Source organism: Cynocephalus volans, chromosome 1 (genome assembly GCF_027409185.1).
Source record: "Cynocephalus volans isolate mCynVol1 chromosome 1, mCynVol1.pri, whole genome shotgun sequence".
NCBI classification, from domain to species: Eukaryota; Metazoa; Chordata; class Mammalia; order Dermoptera; family Cynocephalidae; genus Cynocephalus; species Cynocephalus volans.
In genome coordinates, this window is record NC_084460.1 from 4807726 (window position 1) to 4827959 (window position 20234).

General features: G+C 34.8%; 1 protein-coding gene across 17 annotated transcripts in view; it reads left to right on the forward strand.

The window, feature by feature from the left end:
* The window catches only part of WNK1 (WNK lysine deficient protein kinase 1), a 147559-nt gene that overhangs the window by 72822 nt on the left and 54503 nt on the right, over positions 1–20234 (forward strand). For all 17 annotated transcript variants that reach the window (XM_063096029.1, XM_063095926.1, XM_063095944.1 and 14 more), the window contains exons 3-4: positions 7061–7281; positions 9539–9696. In XM_063096029.1, coding sequence (XP_062952099.1) covers positions 7061–7281; positions 9539–9696 — 379 coding nt within the window. The remainder of the gene's footprint in view (positions 1–7060; positions 7282–9538; positions 9697–20234) is intronic.

Here is a 20234-nt window from a genome sequence, read left to right on the forward strand (position 1 = left end):
CATATTGTCGCATGTATCAATACTTCATTCACTTTTATAACTAAATAATATTCCCATTGCATAGAAATACTGCAGTTTGTTCACCTGTTCATCCGTTGATGGACATTTGGGGCTGTTTCCACCTTTTGGCCATTGTGAATAGTGCTGCTATGAACATTTGTGTACAAATATTTTTTTGAGTACCTGTTTTCATTTCTTTTGAATATATATATATATATATATATATATTTACACACACACACACACCCACCCACCCACCCACCCACCCACCCACCTAGGAATGGAATTGCTGAGCCACATGGTAATTCTATGTTTAACTTTTTGAGGAAACACCAAACTTCTTTTTTTTAAATAGCTATCCTACTGATATGTTATCTCATTAAGGATTTGATTTGCATTTCCCTAATGATGACTGATGTTGAGCATCTTATCATGTTATTAGCCATTTGTATATTTTTGGAGAAATGTTTATTCAAGTCCTTTGCCCATTTTTAAATTGATTGTGTGTCCTTTTGATATTGATTTTTAAAAGTTCTTTATATATTCTGGAAATTAGACCTTTATCAGATACATGTTTTTCAAATATTTTCTCCTATTCTTTAGGTTTTCTTTTGACTTCCTTGATAATGTCTTTTGATGTACCAAGTTTTTGTTTGGATGAGACCCATTTTATCTGTTTTGTCTTTTGTTGCTTGGGCTTTTGATATCATATCTAAGACTCAATTGCCAGAGCAAGGTCCTGCAGATTTCTTCTAAGAATTTTATTGGTTTAGCAGTTCTATCTAGATTGTTCTTCCACTTTGAATTAACTTTTGCATATGCTATGAGGTAGGGTTTCAATTTCATTCTTTTGCATGTTTATATCCAGTTGTGTGAGCACCATTTGTTGAAGAGACTATTCTTTCCTCTGGGCTCTCAATTCTGTTTCATTGGTCTACATGACTATCCTTATGCCAACACCACACTGTTCTGATTACTCTAGCTTTGTACTAAGTTTTGAAAATTGGAAATCTGAGTTCTCCAACTTGTTCTTCTTTTTCAATATCACATTTTTCTATCTGGGGACCCTTGTAACTTCAATATGAATTTGAGGATTAGATTTTCATTTCTGCAAAAAAGGCTGTTGGAATTTTGACAGGATTGTAATGAATTTGTAGATCACTTTGGGTAGTATTGCCATCTTAAGTGTATTAAATCTTCCAGTTCAGGGGCCGAGCCCGTGGCGCACTCGGTAGTGTGCTGCGCTAGCAGCGTGGCGACGCTCCCGTCGCGGGTTCGGATCCTATATAGGAATGGCCGGTGCACTCACTGGCTGAGTGCCGGTCACAAAAAAGACCAAAAAAAAATCTTCCAGTTCAGGAACACGGGATGTTGTTCCATTTATATATTTCTTCTTTAATTTATTTTGGCAATGGTTTGTAGTTTTCAGTGTACAAATCTTTCACATCCATGGTTAAAATTATTTCTAGATCTTTTAGTCTTTTGGATGCTCTTGCAAATGGAACTGTTTTCTTAAAATTTTTTTCATGTTAAATGCTGGTATATATAAATACAACTGATTTTTGTGTGTTGATTATGTACTTTGCAACTTTGCTGCATTCTTTTATTAGCTTTCATCTGTGTGTATGAGAGAGAGAGTGAGTGTGTGTGTGTGTGTGTGTGTGTGTGTGTGTGTGTGTTCATTGGGATTTTTGTATATGGGACTATTTCATCTTCCTTTCCAAGTTAAGTAACTTTATTTCTTTTTGTTGTCTAATTGTTCTATGTAGAACTTCCATTGTACTGCTAAACAGCTGTGGTTATTCTTATCTTATTCCTGATCTTAAGGGGAAAGCTTTCAGTCTTTTATCATTGAGTATAATGTTTGCTGTGGGTTTTTCATGAGTGCTTTTTATCATGTTGAGAAAGTTCTCCCTATTCCTAGTTTGTTGCATATTTTTATCATGAAATTATGTTAGAGTTTTGTCAGATGCTTGTCTGCATCAATGGAGATGATCATGTGTGGTTTTTTTCTCCCTTTGTTCTATTAATTTGGTGTATCGTGCCAATTAATTTTCTTATGTTGAACCACTCTTAGATTTCATAAATAAATCCTACTTGGTTGTGGTGGATAATCCTTTTACTGTGCAGTTGGATTTGGTTTGCTAATATTTTATTGAGGACTTTTGCATCTGTATTCATAAGGGATATTGTCTGTAGTTTTTTTGTGGTATCTTTGGTATCAGGGCAATACCGACTTCGTAAAATGGCTTAGGAAATATTTCCTTCTCTTGTACTTTTTGGAAGAGTTTGAGAAAGATTGTATTAATTCTCCTTTAAATATTTGGTAGAATTCACCAGCGAAGCCATATGGTCCTGAACTTTTTCTTTGTTGGGAGGTTTCTTGAAGGAATGTTCCATGTGCACTGGGGAAGAATGTTGTTGGGTGGTGTGTTCTGTGTCTCTTCCTCTGCATGGGCTTTTAGTGGTGTTTAAGTCCTCCATTTCCTTACTGATCTTCTGTCTAGATGGTCTGTCTGTTACAAAAAGTGGAGTATTGAAGTCTCCTACTGTTACTGTAGAACCAATATTTCTCCCTTCAATTCCATTAACATTTGCTGCCTGGAGGTGCCCTGCTTTTTTGATGTGTATGTTTTTATAATTGTTATATTTTCTTGACAAATTGACCCTTTTATCAATATAAAATGTTTTTCTTTATCTCTTGTACTTATTCTACTTTGTCTGATAATAGTTAGCCATCTCACCCTCCTTAGGTTACTGTTTGCATGGACTATCTTTTTTCCATCCTTTCATTTTTTCACTTATTTGTGTCTTCACATCTAAAGTGAGTCTCTTATAGACAGCATATAGTTGGGTTTTTTTTTTAAATCCATTCTGCTCATCTCTGTGTTTTAATGGGAGAGTTTAATCTATTTACATTTAAAGTAATTAGTGATAAGTGACTTCTGCTATTTTGCTATTTTTTTTTCTGTATGTCTTATACCTTTTTTGTTCCTCATCTTCTCCATTACTACTGTTTGCGTATTTGATTGATTTTTTTGTAGTGTACCATTTTGGTTTCTTTCTCATTTTCTTTATATATATTTTTTAGATATTATCTTAGTGGTTACCATAGGATCACAACTAACATCATAAACACTAGTTTGAATTGATACCAGTATAGCTTCAATAGCATACAAAAATCTCTGTTCCTATACAGCTTCATGCTCCCCTTTACGTTTCTCTTATCTCAAATTATATCTTTAAATATTGTGTGCCGATTAATATAGATTAATTAGTATTTTATGCATTTGTCTTTTAAATCATCTAAGGAGTAAAAGGAGGAATTATAAACCAAAAATACATTAATACTCATTTTAATGTTCAGCTCTGTTACCTTTACCAGAGATTAAAATCTCTTCAGGTTATTGTCTAGTGTCTTCATTTCAATCTGGAGGACTCTCTTTAGCATTTCTTTTAGGGCAGGTGTACTGCTAATGAACTCTCTCAGCTTTTGTTTATCTAGGAATATCTTAACTTCTTTATTTCTGAAGTATAATTTTGCTGGATATAGGATTCTTGGTTGGCTGGGTTTTTTTCCTTCTTCTTCTTCTTTCAGTCCTTTAAATATTTCATCCCACCACCTTCTGGCCTCCATAGTTTCTATTAAGAAATTGGTTCATAATTTTATTGAGGATCCCTGTACATAATGACTCACTTCTCTCTTGCTGCTTTCAAGATTCTCTTTTTGTCTTTGTCTTTCAACAGTTTGAATGTAATGTGTCTCATTGTGGCTTTCTTTGCATTTATCCTTCTTAGAATTTGTTTAGCTTTTTGGGTGTGTAGATTCTTGCCTTTTATGAAATTTGGAAAATGTATGGCCATTATTTTCTCAAGTATTCTTTCTGCTCCTTTCTCTCATCTTCTGGGACTCCTCTTGCACATGTTTGTGTCAGCTTGATGGTGTCACACAGGTCTCTTAGGCTCTGTTCATTTTTCTTCATTATTTTTTCTTTCTGCTTCTCAAACTGGGTAATTTCAATTGACCTATCTTCATGTTTGCTGCTTCTTTGTTCTGTGTGCTCAAATATGCTCTTATAACCCCTTAGTGACTCTTTATTGTGATTTTCAGCTCCTGGATTTCTGTTTGGTTCCTTTTTATAATTTCTATCTCTTTATTGATATTCTCTGTTTTGGGGTTAAAATTTCTTATATTCTAACATTTGTCAGCCATTGTTCTTAACATCTAGTCTTCCAATTTTGTGGAGTAGATACTGTAATTACCCCTGTTTAACCGTGAGTTGATTGTTAGTTCATAGGAAAATTTCAGCATTGAAAAGCTGATTGGGAACTCTGGTTGTGAGAATGGGGTTTCTCAACTACTAAGCTTTTCCTAAATTTGATTTGGTTAAGAATTGGCCATAATAAAGGACGATAAAATGCTCAAATGCGCTCTCTCTCTCTAATCTCTCTCTATGTATATGTGTGTGTGTATATATATATACATATATATATCTATGCATACATACATACATATATATATATATATATAGAGAGAGAGAGAGAGAGAGAGAGAGAGAGCAGCACTTCTTATTCTCGTGATACTTAGCTTCTCTGAGTTTGGAAATTTTCCATTGGTGGTTATATATGGGGCAGATTAGATCCCTTCTTATCCATATTCTCTCCTTACTATAGTAATTTTCTCCAGTGCTATAGTACATGCTTGTACATGTGTCCTGTAGAATAGGTTCATAAAATGAAATGTGAATCATATTATATGTGTAATTTTCATTTTAATAGAAGTTGAGAAGAAAGTATGATTTCTTCCTATTGGCTAGGGTAATCTCGAAGGCCTTTACCAAAATGATAGGCTTTAACCTGGCCTTGAAGGATAGATAGTTTTTCTTTAAGTAGAGAGGTACTATAGGAATAGTAAAGAAAAAAGAGAGAGAATATAAAGTCAGCTGTAGGCTAGCCCTTTTGGTTGAAAACAGAAAGTTTATAAGGAGAAATAATGACAAATAAGGATCCCAATGTTTTATTATAAAAATTTTTCAATTATAGAGTTGAAAGAATTATACAATGAACACATACATTCTCACCACCTAGATTCTATTATTAACTTGTTGCTACATTTGCTTTATCACATTATGTCCATCTTTTTATCCCCCATCATCTGTCTTATTCATTCCAAAATAAATTGTAGATATCCATATGTTTCACCCAAACTCTTGTGTACATTTCATTAGAGTTCCAATATTTGTATACTTTCTTTTTCCTTACAGTAAAATTTAGATACAATTTAAAAACATAAATCATAATATATGACTCAATAAATTTTGACAGACATTCACTGTGTAACCAAAACTTTTAAGATAGAGAACATTTCCATCAAATCAGAAAATGCCCTCATGCCCTTTCCTAGGCATCCGTTCTCTTGCCCTCCAGTTTTAACTGTTTTAATGTATTTTTTAAAACCATAAAACCCATTTCTGCTATTAGTTTTCTTTAATTACCCCTCCCAAATGAAGCGGAATTTCATTTTAGTTTCACTTTTAGCTTTTTAGTTAGGTCTAGATCTCCTTGTGTGTGTGCGTTTTTTTCAGTGGTTGCTCTGGAGATTGCATATATCCTTAACTTTTCACAATTTACTTAGGGTTGATACTGTACAATTTCATGTAAAATATAAGACCCTAGCACAAATAAAGGTTTGTTTATACCATCTAACACTTATTCATTATGCTATTATTTTCATATATGATATTCTTACATATTCTGTAGAGTCCATCATGTTATAGATTTTCATTTAACTAGTCATATGCATTTTAAGGATAATAAGAAGAAAATGAATGTAAAATATTTAAAATTTTAGTGCTCTTCATTTTTTTCCTGAATATTTCCAGATAAAATATGCATTGGAACTCAACCCCCAAAATGTATCTTCCCTGCAGTGAGTAGCATCAGAAATCTCTGTTCAGTTCTTTTAGCATTAGCTGGGCTGCTTGGAATCTGTCCCACAGATTTGAAGAGGTCAACTGTATTTCAGAGGTCAACTAGAGATTTAGTCAGAGTGAATATGTAGAATTTAGGGCTCTCTGTCTATGCCTCTTTTCTGACTCCCCCCTTTCCTTTCCATATCTCTGCAGTCCAATGGAACTTTCCATGGTGATGGAAATGTTCTATAATTTGCAGTGTCTAAACAGTAGCCATTTGCCACATGTAGCTGTTGAGCATTTGAAATGTGGCTAGTGCAACTGAGAAACGTAATTTTTAAAAATTTTTTTATCTATATTTAAATATAAATAGTCACGTTGGGCTGGTGGATACTTTATTGAACAGACTGTTACTGCAGAAAGTCCTATTAGACAGCACTGTTTTCAATGCTGTAGTCATCCCAAACTCTGTCCTTCTTTCTGTCAGGGTTTTAGCTGACCTGCACAGTCAGATGGGGGCCTTCTTTTAGGTGGAAAGATATAGAAAGTGTGAAGCTCAAGCAGTGCTTTTTTGTTGTCCTCATGTGAACTGCCCTCCAATTTATGACTGATTTTGATTGCTCTCCAGAGCCTTCAGATAGCTGTTTTGTGTATTTTTGACCAGAGTTTGTGAATATATCTGTGTCCACTAAGAACTGTTTCACCATTTACCAGAAGCCGAACTCTACCTCTTCATCATTTTTATTGTGAACTAATTTTAAGGAATTCAATTTTTGTGCTCTGTTTTCTTCAGAATTCTCTTAACCAACCACTAATTATTTTCAGCTCTGAAGTATTTAGATACTGCTAATGCTGATATACAGCCAACTTGATTTCCCATTCTTTTAAGAAAAAAACAGTTACCTAACACTGTAACTGTTTAGATGAAAAGGAAGACTTTTTTTTCTGTGTCCCTTAATGGAACTTTCATTTTAAACCGTCCTAGCCTCTTTAACCTTACCAAAAGTATCACTAACCTTTAAGGTTACTGAATTTTAATATTCTAAATTTGATATTCCCATCTCAGGTATACTAGAGTTTAATGGAATTCTTCAAAGCAACAAACTCATATCATTGATAACCTGTTTGGTGTACCTTGCTTTTTCCAGGTACCTAAAAAGGTTTAAAGTGATGAAGATCAAAGTTCTAAGAAGCTGGTGCCGTCAGATCCTTAAAGGGCTTCAGTTTCTTCATACTCGAACTCCACCTATTATTCACCGGGATCTTAAATGTGACAACATCTTTATCACAGGCCCTACAGGCTCAGTCAAGATTGGAGACCTTGGTCTGGCAACACTGAAGCGGGCTTCTTTTGCCAAGAGCGTGATAGGTATGTTTCAAGTGTACCTTGGAGCCTGACTGGGCTTCTGACATTCCTTTTGTTTAGAAACCTGGCCCTGTCAGAGCAAACCTTCAAAAATTCATAGCTTGAACCCAGGAGGTGATCAGTTCTTCTTGTGAAATATGAGATTCTCTATATTTATGCTTCTAGAAGCATCTTGAAGACTATTGATATTTTATAAAGTTTCATGGAGAGAAGTAAAGTGAACTTTGTTGGCAAAACCACTTATAACAATCTTATTGAGTCATCCTGTTGATACTTAATATTATGTACTATTTATACAATAGAAACAGTGTGTCACTTTCTTCATAAAAGAAATGCAATTTATATGTAGTTTGGTTTCTAAAATGTTTGTTGGATCTGTGTGTATGTTCAAAAATACCTCCCTGTTAAAACTTTATTTTAAAATGTAAAAAATATGACAGTTCATTTGAAAAGTTGGTCATATCAACTTTTTTCTTACTCTCACTCTTTAGAAGTTATGATGTGTCTAAAACAAGATTTATCAACCTTTGTATTATTGGCATTTGGGGTTGGCAAATTCTTTGTTGTAAGGGACTGTCTTATTGCATTGTAAGATTATTTAGCACCATCTCTGGCCTCTATCCACCAGATGCCAGTAGCACACCCCCTGTTTACCTACCCCTAGCTGTTACAACCAAAAATGACTCCAGACAATGCTGTGTGTCCCCTGGATGGCAAAATCGCCCCCTGTTGAGAATCATTGATCTAAAGAAGAAGGCTGTCCTTTCAGACCTTTAACTATATGTTAGTAAGTCGCAGCTGGAAAAATAATTTAATGACTAATTTGATAAGTTTTTACTCTCTGATGAGGGTATCACAATTAAAAATTTGAAATCTTCACAAACATTCTATATCAGTCCCCCCAGAAAGTGACAACAACTACAAACGAAACCCATTAATTTTTAAGTGGGCTAGAATCTTAAGTATTAATAGGAAAACCATAGAACACCAGTAATTTGTACATCCTTATAAAATAGCATTCTCCTTGGAATATTGTGTAACTAGGATTTGGAATGCTGTTTATATATATGTGTGTGTATATATATATATATATATATATTTTTTTTTTTTTTTTAAACAATACTTTAATAGGAAGAATGGGAAAAGAGTTATTTAAAGCTGAATTACCTTTTTGTTTTCCTCACAGGAAATATTTCTTTGATTGTTATTGGCATCTTAAAATCTCTGGCCCAAGACCTTTTCTTTTCTTTTTTTGTTTGTTTATTAAATTATAGTGTACAGATGTATTCCTGAAAGTGCCCTATAATTTGAGGTACATAGACTTTTAATATATTGGAAGCATTGCAAAACCTAGTCTGTGGGATCATACGCTCTATGCTCATAAATCAGTCTATTTGAGTTGTATATTTGTGTGTGTGTATGTGTGTGTGTGTGCACATGTGTATTTGTTTTTTGCCTGTAGGATGTCCCTTACTATATTTCTTGTATCTGCAGTAGACTTGTGCTCTGCAGGTGGGATGGTAAGTATGTGAAGAAAAGGGCTCTGGTGAATGACCTTGTAGGCAACTAGAATTTATTTCATTATTTTTTAAAAAATCTATTGAATATCAAGTTTTTCACTGCAAGTCCTTCTAAAAAAGTGAAATTGGTCAGATGGAGTGTTAATGGCAAAAGACTAGCTGTAAATGTTAATCTTACAGCTACCATACAGTAGGGGGCAGACAAGTACGTTGATTTTTCTAAAACTCATCATGTTATCTTACAGGCAGATACCTGCTTTTACGTTTGTTTTCTTTCTTTTTTTTCTTATTGTTCCCCCCCCTTTGGTGTCAGGCCAGGTCCAAACCCTTGACCTTCATGTAATAACACCATATTCTAATCAACTGAGCTAACCACAAGCTTCAGTTGTTTGCAATAAGAGTTATATTTTATTTCTTAGCCTAGGCTCTATTTTGGCATATTGTATAAGAAGGACCTATTTTAAACAGTAAATAAGTAAACAGACACCTGACCCTATTCCAATTTCTTATAAAGGCCTTGAAGTAGAAGATCTTCTAGAAGATATTTAATGGAACAGACTGATTGAGATTTCCTTCCTCTTTTTTTCTCCCTTTCTCCCCCATCACCCCTTTCCATTTTTTGTCTTTCACAGGTCAACCCCTCTGCTCCACTTCTCTCCTCTCTCCCCACCCCACTGCCACAACTAGTAAAATCTACAACTTCTGCTTGCATTGAATCTGAATCGTTCTTTTAATTTTAGGTACCCCAGAGTTCATGGCCCCTGAGATGTATGAGGAGAAATATGATGAATCTGTTGACGTTTATGCTTTTGGGATGTGCATGCTTGAGATGGCTACGTCTGAATATCCATACTCGGAGTGCCAAAATGCTGCACAGATCTACCGTCGAGTGACCAGTGTAAGTCTTTCCCTAGCTGATTGGCAAGCGTGGATTACATCTAAAAATAATCCGAAGCTGGATAACATCAATCCATGCAAAGGGGACAATAGTTGGAAGCATATTGAGTGAAGTGTTTGGGGGGTGGTGGATTATTGATAAATGTGCAAGGCTATTGCTCGTGATATAGTGAGAGCAGAGATAAATATCATAGAACCATCACTTTATCTTGGACTATCCTTGCATTCATTTAAACCTTTATTATGAGATATATTATGTTTAAAAGCATACTCTCATAACCTACTTTTCAGCCTCCTGTTAATTCATCTAAGTTCTCATTCTCTCCCACCACGTTTAGTTTCTGAGTTAGAAGTAATGCTTTTAACTCAAGATGCTTTGTCAAATTAATTTGCTAACAGGCTTTTCTCTGAATGATTTGATTTATTAATTTATTAAATTATGTATGTGAGCACCCATAATATTTAAGGTATAAATTACTACTTTAATGTAGTTTAAATTACTCATGGTAGTTCATGTCTGCTGACATATTTTGTGGAGCTGTCCAAGCAAAACTTGAAACATAGGTAGGATTTATCATTTCATTTTACCACTACGTAATTCATTATGCTTCTCTAAAAAATAAAGATCTTTTCTTAAATAACCATATCATACCTGAAAAAGTTAATAATATTTTCTGGATCATCTAATACCCTCAACCTGTTCAGATATTTTCACCATTTTTTCAGAGATGTCCATTTACAATGTTCAAAATAGGCTCCATCAAGGTCCACAGAACATATTTTGCTGTTGTATTTCTTGATCTAGAATTATTGTTTCTGCTTTCTTTTTCTGCACGCGATTGATTTGTTGAAGAAATTACATTAATTATTTTGAGGAATGTTCTGTATTCTGAATTTATCTGTGTGCTTCCTTGTGTTGTTTAATTTGTTGTTCTTGAATATTTCTGAAAAGAGAAGTTTGCCTTAAAGTAGTTGGCCTTAAAGTAGTTGGGGTATATGAACAGTGTGAAAATAATTTTGCCTTTATTACTTGCATTTACCCAGGAGTGTACAGTGTAGTTTTCCAGAGCATACATGATATATCATACTGCATCAGAGTAAATATGGAAGCAGATATGAGAATCCATTTGTCTTTTATTAAACCATATATTAAAATAGATTGCCACATTCTTTCCTTTATTCCTGTCCATCTGTACATGCTATATACCTTGTCTACAAGCCCTTCTGCTATCCAGTAAATCCTTATACTGTACATAATAGACTTCTCCAATGGTTGACTTCACTGCGTAATGATCTTTGCCTTCTGAGCAGTTTCTTCTCAATTGATACAGATTATAGAATTTTGTTTATAATTGATTGTACTACTAAGTTCATAGATTGAATTAATGTCAAGCGCTCGCTGTTTATTATTTTTATTGATTTATATTCCTTATTTCTTTAAAATATATATTTTTTTGGCAGCTGGCCAGTATAGGGATTGAACCCTGGACCTTGGTGTTATCAGCATCATGCTGTAAACAACTGCACTAACCAGCCAGCCTCTTCTTTAAAATATTTTAAACTTACCTCTACACAGTATTTCTATATAACTTAATACATATCCACCGTACTATCTCAAATACAAAATAAGTCTCAGTGCTAATAAATGCAACTTTTTCTGAATCCCTGCTATGTACCGTGCCCACAGCTTGACACCTGATAAAGATAAGTAACATACATATTCCCTGTCTTCAGAAAACCAGCTCTAATATAGAAGATAAATGTGTAAGAAAACAATTGTAATTCCAGTATGGTGAGTATTTTAATGGAGACAAGCACTAGGAATGGGGGAGATGCAATAGTTAACCCTACTTTGGATTAGAGAAAGAGCTGCTGTATGAACTGTCAAAAAGGAACAAGGGGGAATAAGAGTGAGAGGCCATTTTAAAAAGCTGAAATAGTATGTACATGAATGCTGAGGTGCCAAACACCATAGTACAATTGAAGGAAAGGCAAATTGACCACATAGGGTGAGGCTGTTGTCTTGTGATTGGAAGGGAGGATAAAAATCAATTGCTAATTAGTTTCCTCTACTGCCAAATCCTGTCTCTCATTTCAAAGCAAAGAGTTGGGGGTCAGTAATAAAGTGGTGAACTTGTGACTCCTGATAAGTGTTTTTTGCTGCTATTATATTGTTTTGTTTTAAAATGAAGGAAGTTTTTGGAAAGAGGAAGAGAGAGAAAGGTTGAAATTACAGTAGTGGGGGCCAGTTGGATAACTGATAGAGTATATCCAGGATTCAGTGGGGTCCGGAGCATGGTGTAATGATAAATCTTCAGAAGGGAGGGTCTCTTCCTGAGATGAGGTGTAAGGTGTCATGATGGGCTTTGGGGGCAAAGTCTTGCATTCACATCCCTCCTCCAGTTACATTATCTTGAGCAAGTCACTTAATTTCTCTGTACTTTATTTTGTTCTCTGCAAAATAGATATTCTTACCTTCTTGCAGATTTGCTTAACACAGTACCTGGCACTGGTACTGGTAGTATGTTCTGATTATTTTCTGTGAAATGTGAGTTAATTCATCTTCTCAGGAGGGTCAAATGAAAGATGGCTTTTAAGGGTGATAAAGGGGGGCTCAGTTGGTTAGAGCATGGTGCTGATAACACCGAAGTCTAGGGTTCAATCCCTGTACCGGCCAGCCACCAAATAACAACAACAACAACTATAATAATAATAATGATGATGATGGTGATGAAAGCTTGAAATAATATGTATGGAATTTTGAACTAATCAGGTGATGATAATTTTGAAGCAGCACCAAGCCTCCAGAATTCCTTTTTAGCATCGACAAACACTATTGTATAAACAATGAATTTATTGTTTGTACCTGTGTCTGTGTATGCAAGTAGAAGAAAGCAAAGGTTTTGTTTTGTTTTTGTTTTTGTTTTTGTTTTTGTTTTTGTTTGGTCAGATGGCTGATACAGGGATCCAAACCCATGACCTTGGTGCTATAACACCATGCTCTAACCAACTGAGCTAACTGGACAGGCCCTCTTCTCAATTCTTTTAGCTGTATACCTGGGAGTGGAATTGCTGGGTTATATGCTAACTCTTTGTTTAATCATTTGAGGAATTATCAGCCTGTTTCCCAAGTGATGGCACCATTTTACATTCCCACCATCTGTGTGAAAAGGTTCTGATCTCTCCATATCCTTGCCAGTACTTCCTATTATCTGAGTTTTTGATTCCGGCCATCCTAGTAGGTTTGAAGTGTATCTTTTTGTGATTTTGATTTCCATTTCTCTGATTGCTAATGGTGATGAGCATCTGTTTCATATGTTTAATGGATATATATGTTCTTTTTCTTTGGAAAAAATGTCTATTTGGGTCCTTTGTTCATTTTTAAATTGGGTTATTTGTCTTTTTATTATTGAGTTTTATGAGATCATTGTAGATATATGCTTTGCAATTATTTTCTCCCATTCTGTGGGTTTTCTTTTCTTAATAGTGTCACTTTCTTAATAGTGACACTATAAAGATAAATAGTATTTATTTATTTACTTACTTATTTATGCTTATGTTTTTGGTGTCTTGTCTAAACATCCATTGCCAAATCTGACTTTGTGAAAATTTACTCCTATGTTTTCATCAAAGAATTTTATAGGTTTAGTTCTTAAAATTATGTCCTTGGTTCATTTTCAGTTAACTTCTGTAAATGGTATGAGGTAAGGGTCCAACTTCATTCTTTTGCACGTGGCTATCCAGTTGTCCTAGCACCATTTGTTGAAAAGACAGTTCTTTCACCTTTGGATGATCTTGACACCCTTGGTGAAAACCAGTTGACCATAGGCAAATGGGTTTGTTTCTGGACTCCCAATTCTATTCCTTTGATTTCTATGCCTTGATTACCATTGCTTTGTAGCAAGTTTTGAAATCAGGAAGTGCAAGTTCTTCTACTTTAATTTTCTTCAAGATTGTCTTGGCTATTCTAGGTCCCTTGCAATTCCATATAAATTTTAGAATCAGCTTGTCAGTTTCTGCAAAGAAGTCAGCTGTGATCCTGATAGGTATTACATTAAATCTATAGATTAATTTGGGGATATTGCTGTCTTAACTATGCCTAAGTCTTCCGGGGTGTGAATATGGATGTTTTTCCATTTATTTAGGTCTTCTTTATTTCAACTATGCTTTATAGTTTTCAGAGTGTACTACTTTTGTTAAATTTATTCCTGAATAATACATTTTGTGTGTGCACATTATAAATGGAATTTTCTTAATTTTAATTTTGGACTGATTATTTGAGATAGTATTAATTTTTATATATTGATCTTGAATTCTGCAGCCTAGGTGATTTATTGGTTCTAATAGTTTTTTAGTCGATTGCTTAGGAATCTTTTTGTATACATTATCAGTGAATAGAGATAGCTTTAATTCTTAATTTCCAATCTGGATGCCTTTTATTTCATTTTCTTTCCTAGTTGCCCTGGCTAGAACTTCCAATACAGTGTTAAATAGAAATGATGAAAGCAGGCATCTTTATCCTGTTCTTAATCTCATGGGGAAAGCATCCACTCTGGGGATATTTCATAAATGCCCTTTATTATAATTGTTGAGGAAGTTCTCTTCTGTTTATAGCTCATTAAATGTTTTTATAGTGAAAGGGTATAGGATTTTGTCAAATGCTGTTTCCACATTATTGAGATGATCCATGTGCTGCTGCTTTTTTTTTTTTTTTTTTCCCTGTTGGCATAATAAATTGCATTGGATGATTTTCAGATGTTATGCCAGTCACATTCCTAGTATGTGTTTAGTTTTAAGTACTATGAAGTAACTTTCCCTATGAACTTTTCTTACTGAATTTTGAAATCTTTAAAAAATATAAGGTTGATAAGAGCTCATATATGCTTTTTCTGTGAGAAGAATTTAGAAGAATCCCTGGCTCTTAGCTTAATCAATAGAGGTTTGGGGATAAAGTTGAAAAAACAAAACTGAGACTGTGAAGTGGTTGGCTTCTGGAGGAATTTTCTAATGAGAAGAAAGAGATCATCTCTTGATATGTCAGACTCTACTCCCTTTGTAATTAAAATGTCTATGTATGTGAGAGAAGATGAACATATAATTCTCAACTTTTTCAGTGAAATAACCAATAAAAGTTTTCTTATTTTTAAAAATTATAGGATAATAAATAAAATTATATAACTGAATTACTTTTATGTTATTACTTTTCCTAAAGATAATTTACCTTTTTTTCTTTAAGTTGGTTGGGATTTTATTTCCTTTCATCAGCTATCCCAATTTTGCTAGAAATGAAAAAAATGGTTCACAATTAAAACATTGACTTGAAACAAATCTGAACCACCCAATTGTTTCTCATAGAGCTTATACAAATCCTTGTTTGATATATGAATTTAATCATTTATCACATTATACTGTGATATATGAAACTTACCTCACCAGATTTCCCCACATTGGTAGGTTTTTACTTAATTTTCTGGGGAAAGTTGGGAATGCAGGTATGGAGAGACATAGGAAGTTTTATATCCTTGAAATTTAAATTGGTTCACCCAATATTTGAGCACAGATGTTATATCAGTTTCCTAGGGCTGCTGTAACAAAGTACTGCAAATTGGGTGGCTTAGAATAACAGAAACTTATTGTGTTATGGTTCTGGAGGCCAAAAGTCTAAAATTGAGGTTTTGGCAGGGTCATGCTTCCTCTAAAACATGTAGGGGAGAATCCTTCCTTTCCTCTTCCTACGTTCTTATGGTTTGCCAGGAATCCTTGGCATTCCTTGGCTTGCAGATGCAGCACTTGAAGGTCTCTGTTATCACATAGAGTTCTTCTCTTGTGTGTCTGCGTCTCTTCTATTCTTATAAGGACACCAGTAGAGAGAGAGAGAGAGTGAGAGAGAGAGAGAGGAGAGTGTGTGTGTGTGTGTGTGTGTGTGTGTGTGTGTGTGTGTGTGTGTGTGTGTGTGTGTGGTTTGGTTGGGTTTTTTTTAATGTTAACATGTAAAGGGTTTATTTATTTTTTTATTTTATTTATTTATTTATTTTTGTGGCTGACTGGTATGGGGATCCAAACCAGTGACCTTGGTGTATAAAGTTATGCATTAACCGAGCTAACCAGCCAGTCGCAGAGGACTTTATCTTAACTAATTACCTCTGCAATGATCCTATTTCCAAATAAGGCCACATTGTGAGGTACTGGGGATTAGACCACAGTATATTTGGGTGGGGGTGGGGGCACAGTTCAATCCCATAACAGTTCATAGATTCATCCGACAAATATTCAAGTCTCTTTTATGTTCCTGATCTTTTTCCTAGATCTTAGGTGGTGAATATATTATTGTTAAGTCAAACACAATTACCATCTCTAAAGAACTTACTCTAGGGGAAGAGGAACAGACAATTGACAGTCTATTGATGGTAGAGGAGACAGTTACCATACAGAATAAAAAGTTATTCTAGGGATAGGTACTTAAGGAAAGCACATAGGAGTGGTGCCTAATTGAGTTTGGACACGTTAGGGAAATGCTTTTGAAGCAGGGAGGCACACCAAGGTAGTGCTGCATGTGAGAGCACTATACTTTTGTATGTCTATTGAATTTGAAAGTAGGAAAAGGTAGAGACAAGAAATAAGGGAGGACAGGAAAGTTCAGACTTTATGCAAGAGCACTAGGGGATCCATTGGAGCACTTTAAAAGTGGGTAGGTGTCATATAACCAGACTAAAATTTTAGAAAGATTATTCTAGGTGCAGAGTGGAGCATGGATTTGTGAGAAGAAACTTAAAGCTAAAGACCTATAGTTAAAAGGCTATTGCAATAATCTGGGAGAATGACTGATTGTCTGGAATAAGGAGTTGTAGGAGAGATGGCCAAAGTGAATGGATAAGAGAGATTTATTTTCTTTATGAATTAGAATTGAATTAAGCTAAGCTGTCCTTTTCCACTTAACGTTTATGAAAATAAATGCCCATTGTCAATACATAAGAAGATAAGATCAAACAGAATATCAAACCTGAGGTTAAATACATAACTTTAAGTTTTAGGACTATAAAATTTACTGTGTGTATGTATGGAATGGTTTGTATATTTTATTTACTAACTTACCATCTATAGTAGTTCCCCCTACTCACAGTTTCGCTTTCTTCAGTTTCATTTACCTGCAACTGCAGTCCGAAAATAGGTGAGTATAGAACAATTAAGATATGTTGATAGAGCTAGCACATTCACATAACTTATATTACAGTATATTGTTATAATTGTTCTATTTTATTAGTTATTGTTAATCTCTTACTGTGCCTAATTTATAAATTAAAATTTATTATAAGTATGTGTGTATAGGAAAAATACGGTATATATAGGGTTTGGTACTGTCCCAGGTTTCAGGCATACATTGGGGGTCTTGGAACATATCACCTTCAGATTAGGAGTGACTACCGTATTACTTTTCGTCATTCTGTCATGCTCAAAATGAGGAAGTAGGAAACTATCATCCCTGGTCCAAATCCAGCCTGGTGACCATTTTTGTACAGCCCATGACCTAAAAATGGTTTTTATGTTTTCAAATGGTTAGTTGGGGGGAAAAATCAAAAGCAGAAGAATATTTTATGAGATGAAAATTATATATGAAATTCAAGTGTCAGTGTCCATAAATAAGGTTTTATTGGAACACAACCATACTCATTTGCTTCCAAATTATTTTGCTGTTTTCATACTATAATGGCAGAGTTGAGTAATTGTAACAGGCTGTATGATCCACAAAACCTAGAATATTTACTATAGGACTCTTAACAGAAAAAGGTGCTGACTTCTGTTCTAAACATGTCACCAGAGGGCTGGCTGGTTAGTTCAGTTGATTAGAGCAGAGCCTTGTAACACCAAGGTCAAGGGTTTGGATCCCTATACCGGCCAGCTGCCAAAAAAAAAAAGAGGTAAACACATCACCAGAACTTGGTAAAAAAACTGTCCCTGGAAGAGTTCTGTAAGTAATTACTAATCTGCAGAAGTGGTGGTGATGTTCTTCTATAAGAATGCATGAGCCTCTGGCTAGAAAGGGAAGTGGGAAGGGGGGATAGTGAGTGTGGTTGGTTAACGAATATAAAATCACATCTACATAGCAGGAATAGAATCCAGCGTTCTATAGCACTGTAGGGTGACTATAATTAACAACAATTTATTGTATACTTTCAGTTAGCTGAAGTGTTACTTTTATTTAGAAGAGAGAATTTTGTATGTTCCCACTTCAAAGAAATTATGTTTGAGATAGTGAAGGGGGAAAAAATCAGTGGTTGCCAGAATTTCAGGGGAGGAGGGAAAGAGTGAGGGATGAATAGGTGGAACACAGATGACTTTTAGGGCAGTGAAACTAATCTGTGATACTGTAAAGGTGAATACAGGACGTTATGCATGTGGCAAAACCCAAAGAACTGTACAACACAAAGAGGGAACCCTAATGTAAAATTTAGTTAATTATCAATATTGGTTCGTAATTATAACAAATGTACCATCTTAATGTAAGACGTTAATCATAGCAGAAATGGATGTGTGAGGGGGAAATGTGAACTATCGGTACTTTCTGCTCTATTTCTCTGTAAACCTAAAACTGATGTAAGAAATTGTCTGTTATTTAAAAAACAAAATGCATGAGCCTCTGTAGTTACAGTAAACATGAGAATATTGGTGTAAGCAAGTAGCTACTTAAATTTTTAGCTCTGAAAATTTGTAGGTAATCTTTTCTCTCTGTTAAGAGTAGAACTATAACTTTAATATCTTTACTTGCCAAATGTAGACTCAAGCTCAGTGTTGGGAAAATAGATTAATTTAGTGGGTGGTGCGGCTCATTCTTTGCAAGCAGATTGTGTGTGTGGGTGGAGTTAGTGCGCTTGCGCAGCGCGCTGCAGCTTGGCTGGTGTCTGCCTCAGGCGTCTGCCTCTGTGGCCATGCTCTTGAACCTACGGCTCCAAGGACCTTTTTGTCCGGTTACCTAGCTTGGAGACCTGCATGTAAAGGGTCTGGTAACCCAGCCTGGCACGTGAGGGGTCTAGTGACCCAGCCTGGCATGTGAAGGGTTTGTGACCCAGTCTGGACAACGGGCTTGAGGGGTCTGTGAGCACCAGACCCAGCCCTAGCTGGACAATTGGCCCAGTCAGCAGGGTTACCAGCAGGTAAAAGAACTTGACACTCAGAAGAAAATCCCCTACTTAAAGTAAAGAAGTCTTTTGGTGTTAGTATAATAGAACCTAGAAAGACCAGTATCCCTGTTTCCTATTCTTCGTATAGTAGTAAACGTGTTTTCAGTTGTTCGACAGTTTTTGTTTTTTATTAAATTGAGATAAAAATTTATATATCATAAATTAACCATTAACTTATGGTGGGGTTACGTCCCAATAAACTCATCATAAGTTGAAAATACAGTAAGGTGAAAATGCATTTAATACATTAACCTACCTAACGTCGTAGCTTAGCCTAGTGTTATCTTAAATGTGCTCAGAGCACTTAAACATTAGCCTATAGTTGAGCAAAATCATTTAACACAAACCTATTTTATAATAAAGTGTTGAATATCTCATGTAATTTACTGAATATTGAACTGAAAGGGAAAAACGGAATGGTCTTATGAGTACTCACCATTAACATACACAGCCAAAAGCTCCATCCTAAAGTTGAAAAATCATAAATTGAACCATCATCAGTTGGGAAATCACCTGTATAGTCAGAATTAGACACTGTGTTAATTTGGGAGAGTTGTATTTACTCTGTGAAAAAGAAATGAAATTTAAGATGACCTTTGAAATATTAACAAAATTTTATCCCACTAAAATGAAGTTGAATAGGGGTAAGTAGAAACTTATGTGCATAAAAACAATACATTTTATAGAATGGGAAAAACTGGTACAAATCAGAAAGCAATAACTTTAAAGTATTTGCCCATAATTTTTACACTATAATCACTTCTTCTTTGTTCTCTGAGATTTCACAGGGCAAACCAAATTATAATTTCACTTGATAGTCCCTTAAACGTTTCAAGACAGTTTTCCTAATGTAATGCATCCTTTTTTCTCAATTTTTAAAACTATAACTTTTAATTTCTTGAGGGGAAGGACTTATATGCATTATTGGGAGAAGGAGATACTCAGCAATTGTTTTCTTAACCTTGGAGAGATTAAATAAAGAAGAAAAATTGTGATTGAGCATAATGAACTTAGGAAGATTATAAGACATTGCAAAGGCCTGCTGGTAAAGGTTCATGATTCTGGCCACTAAGATTTTTGAGAAGGGATCAAGATACCAGACTACAGTTATTTAGCTCAGTGACTCTCAGACTCTTTGGTATCAGGAACCCTTTATACTCTTAAATTATTGAGGACTTCAAAGAGCTTTTGCTTATATGTGTTATTATTTATTTTACCACATTGGAAATTAAAACAATTTTAAAAAGTGTTTATTAATTAAAAAACAACGTAATAAGCTCAATATATGTTGGCATCAATAACATTTTTATGAAAAATAACTATTTTCCAAAACAAATTTTAAAAATTTAGTGAGAAAGCAGGA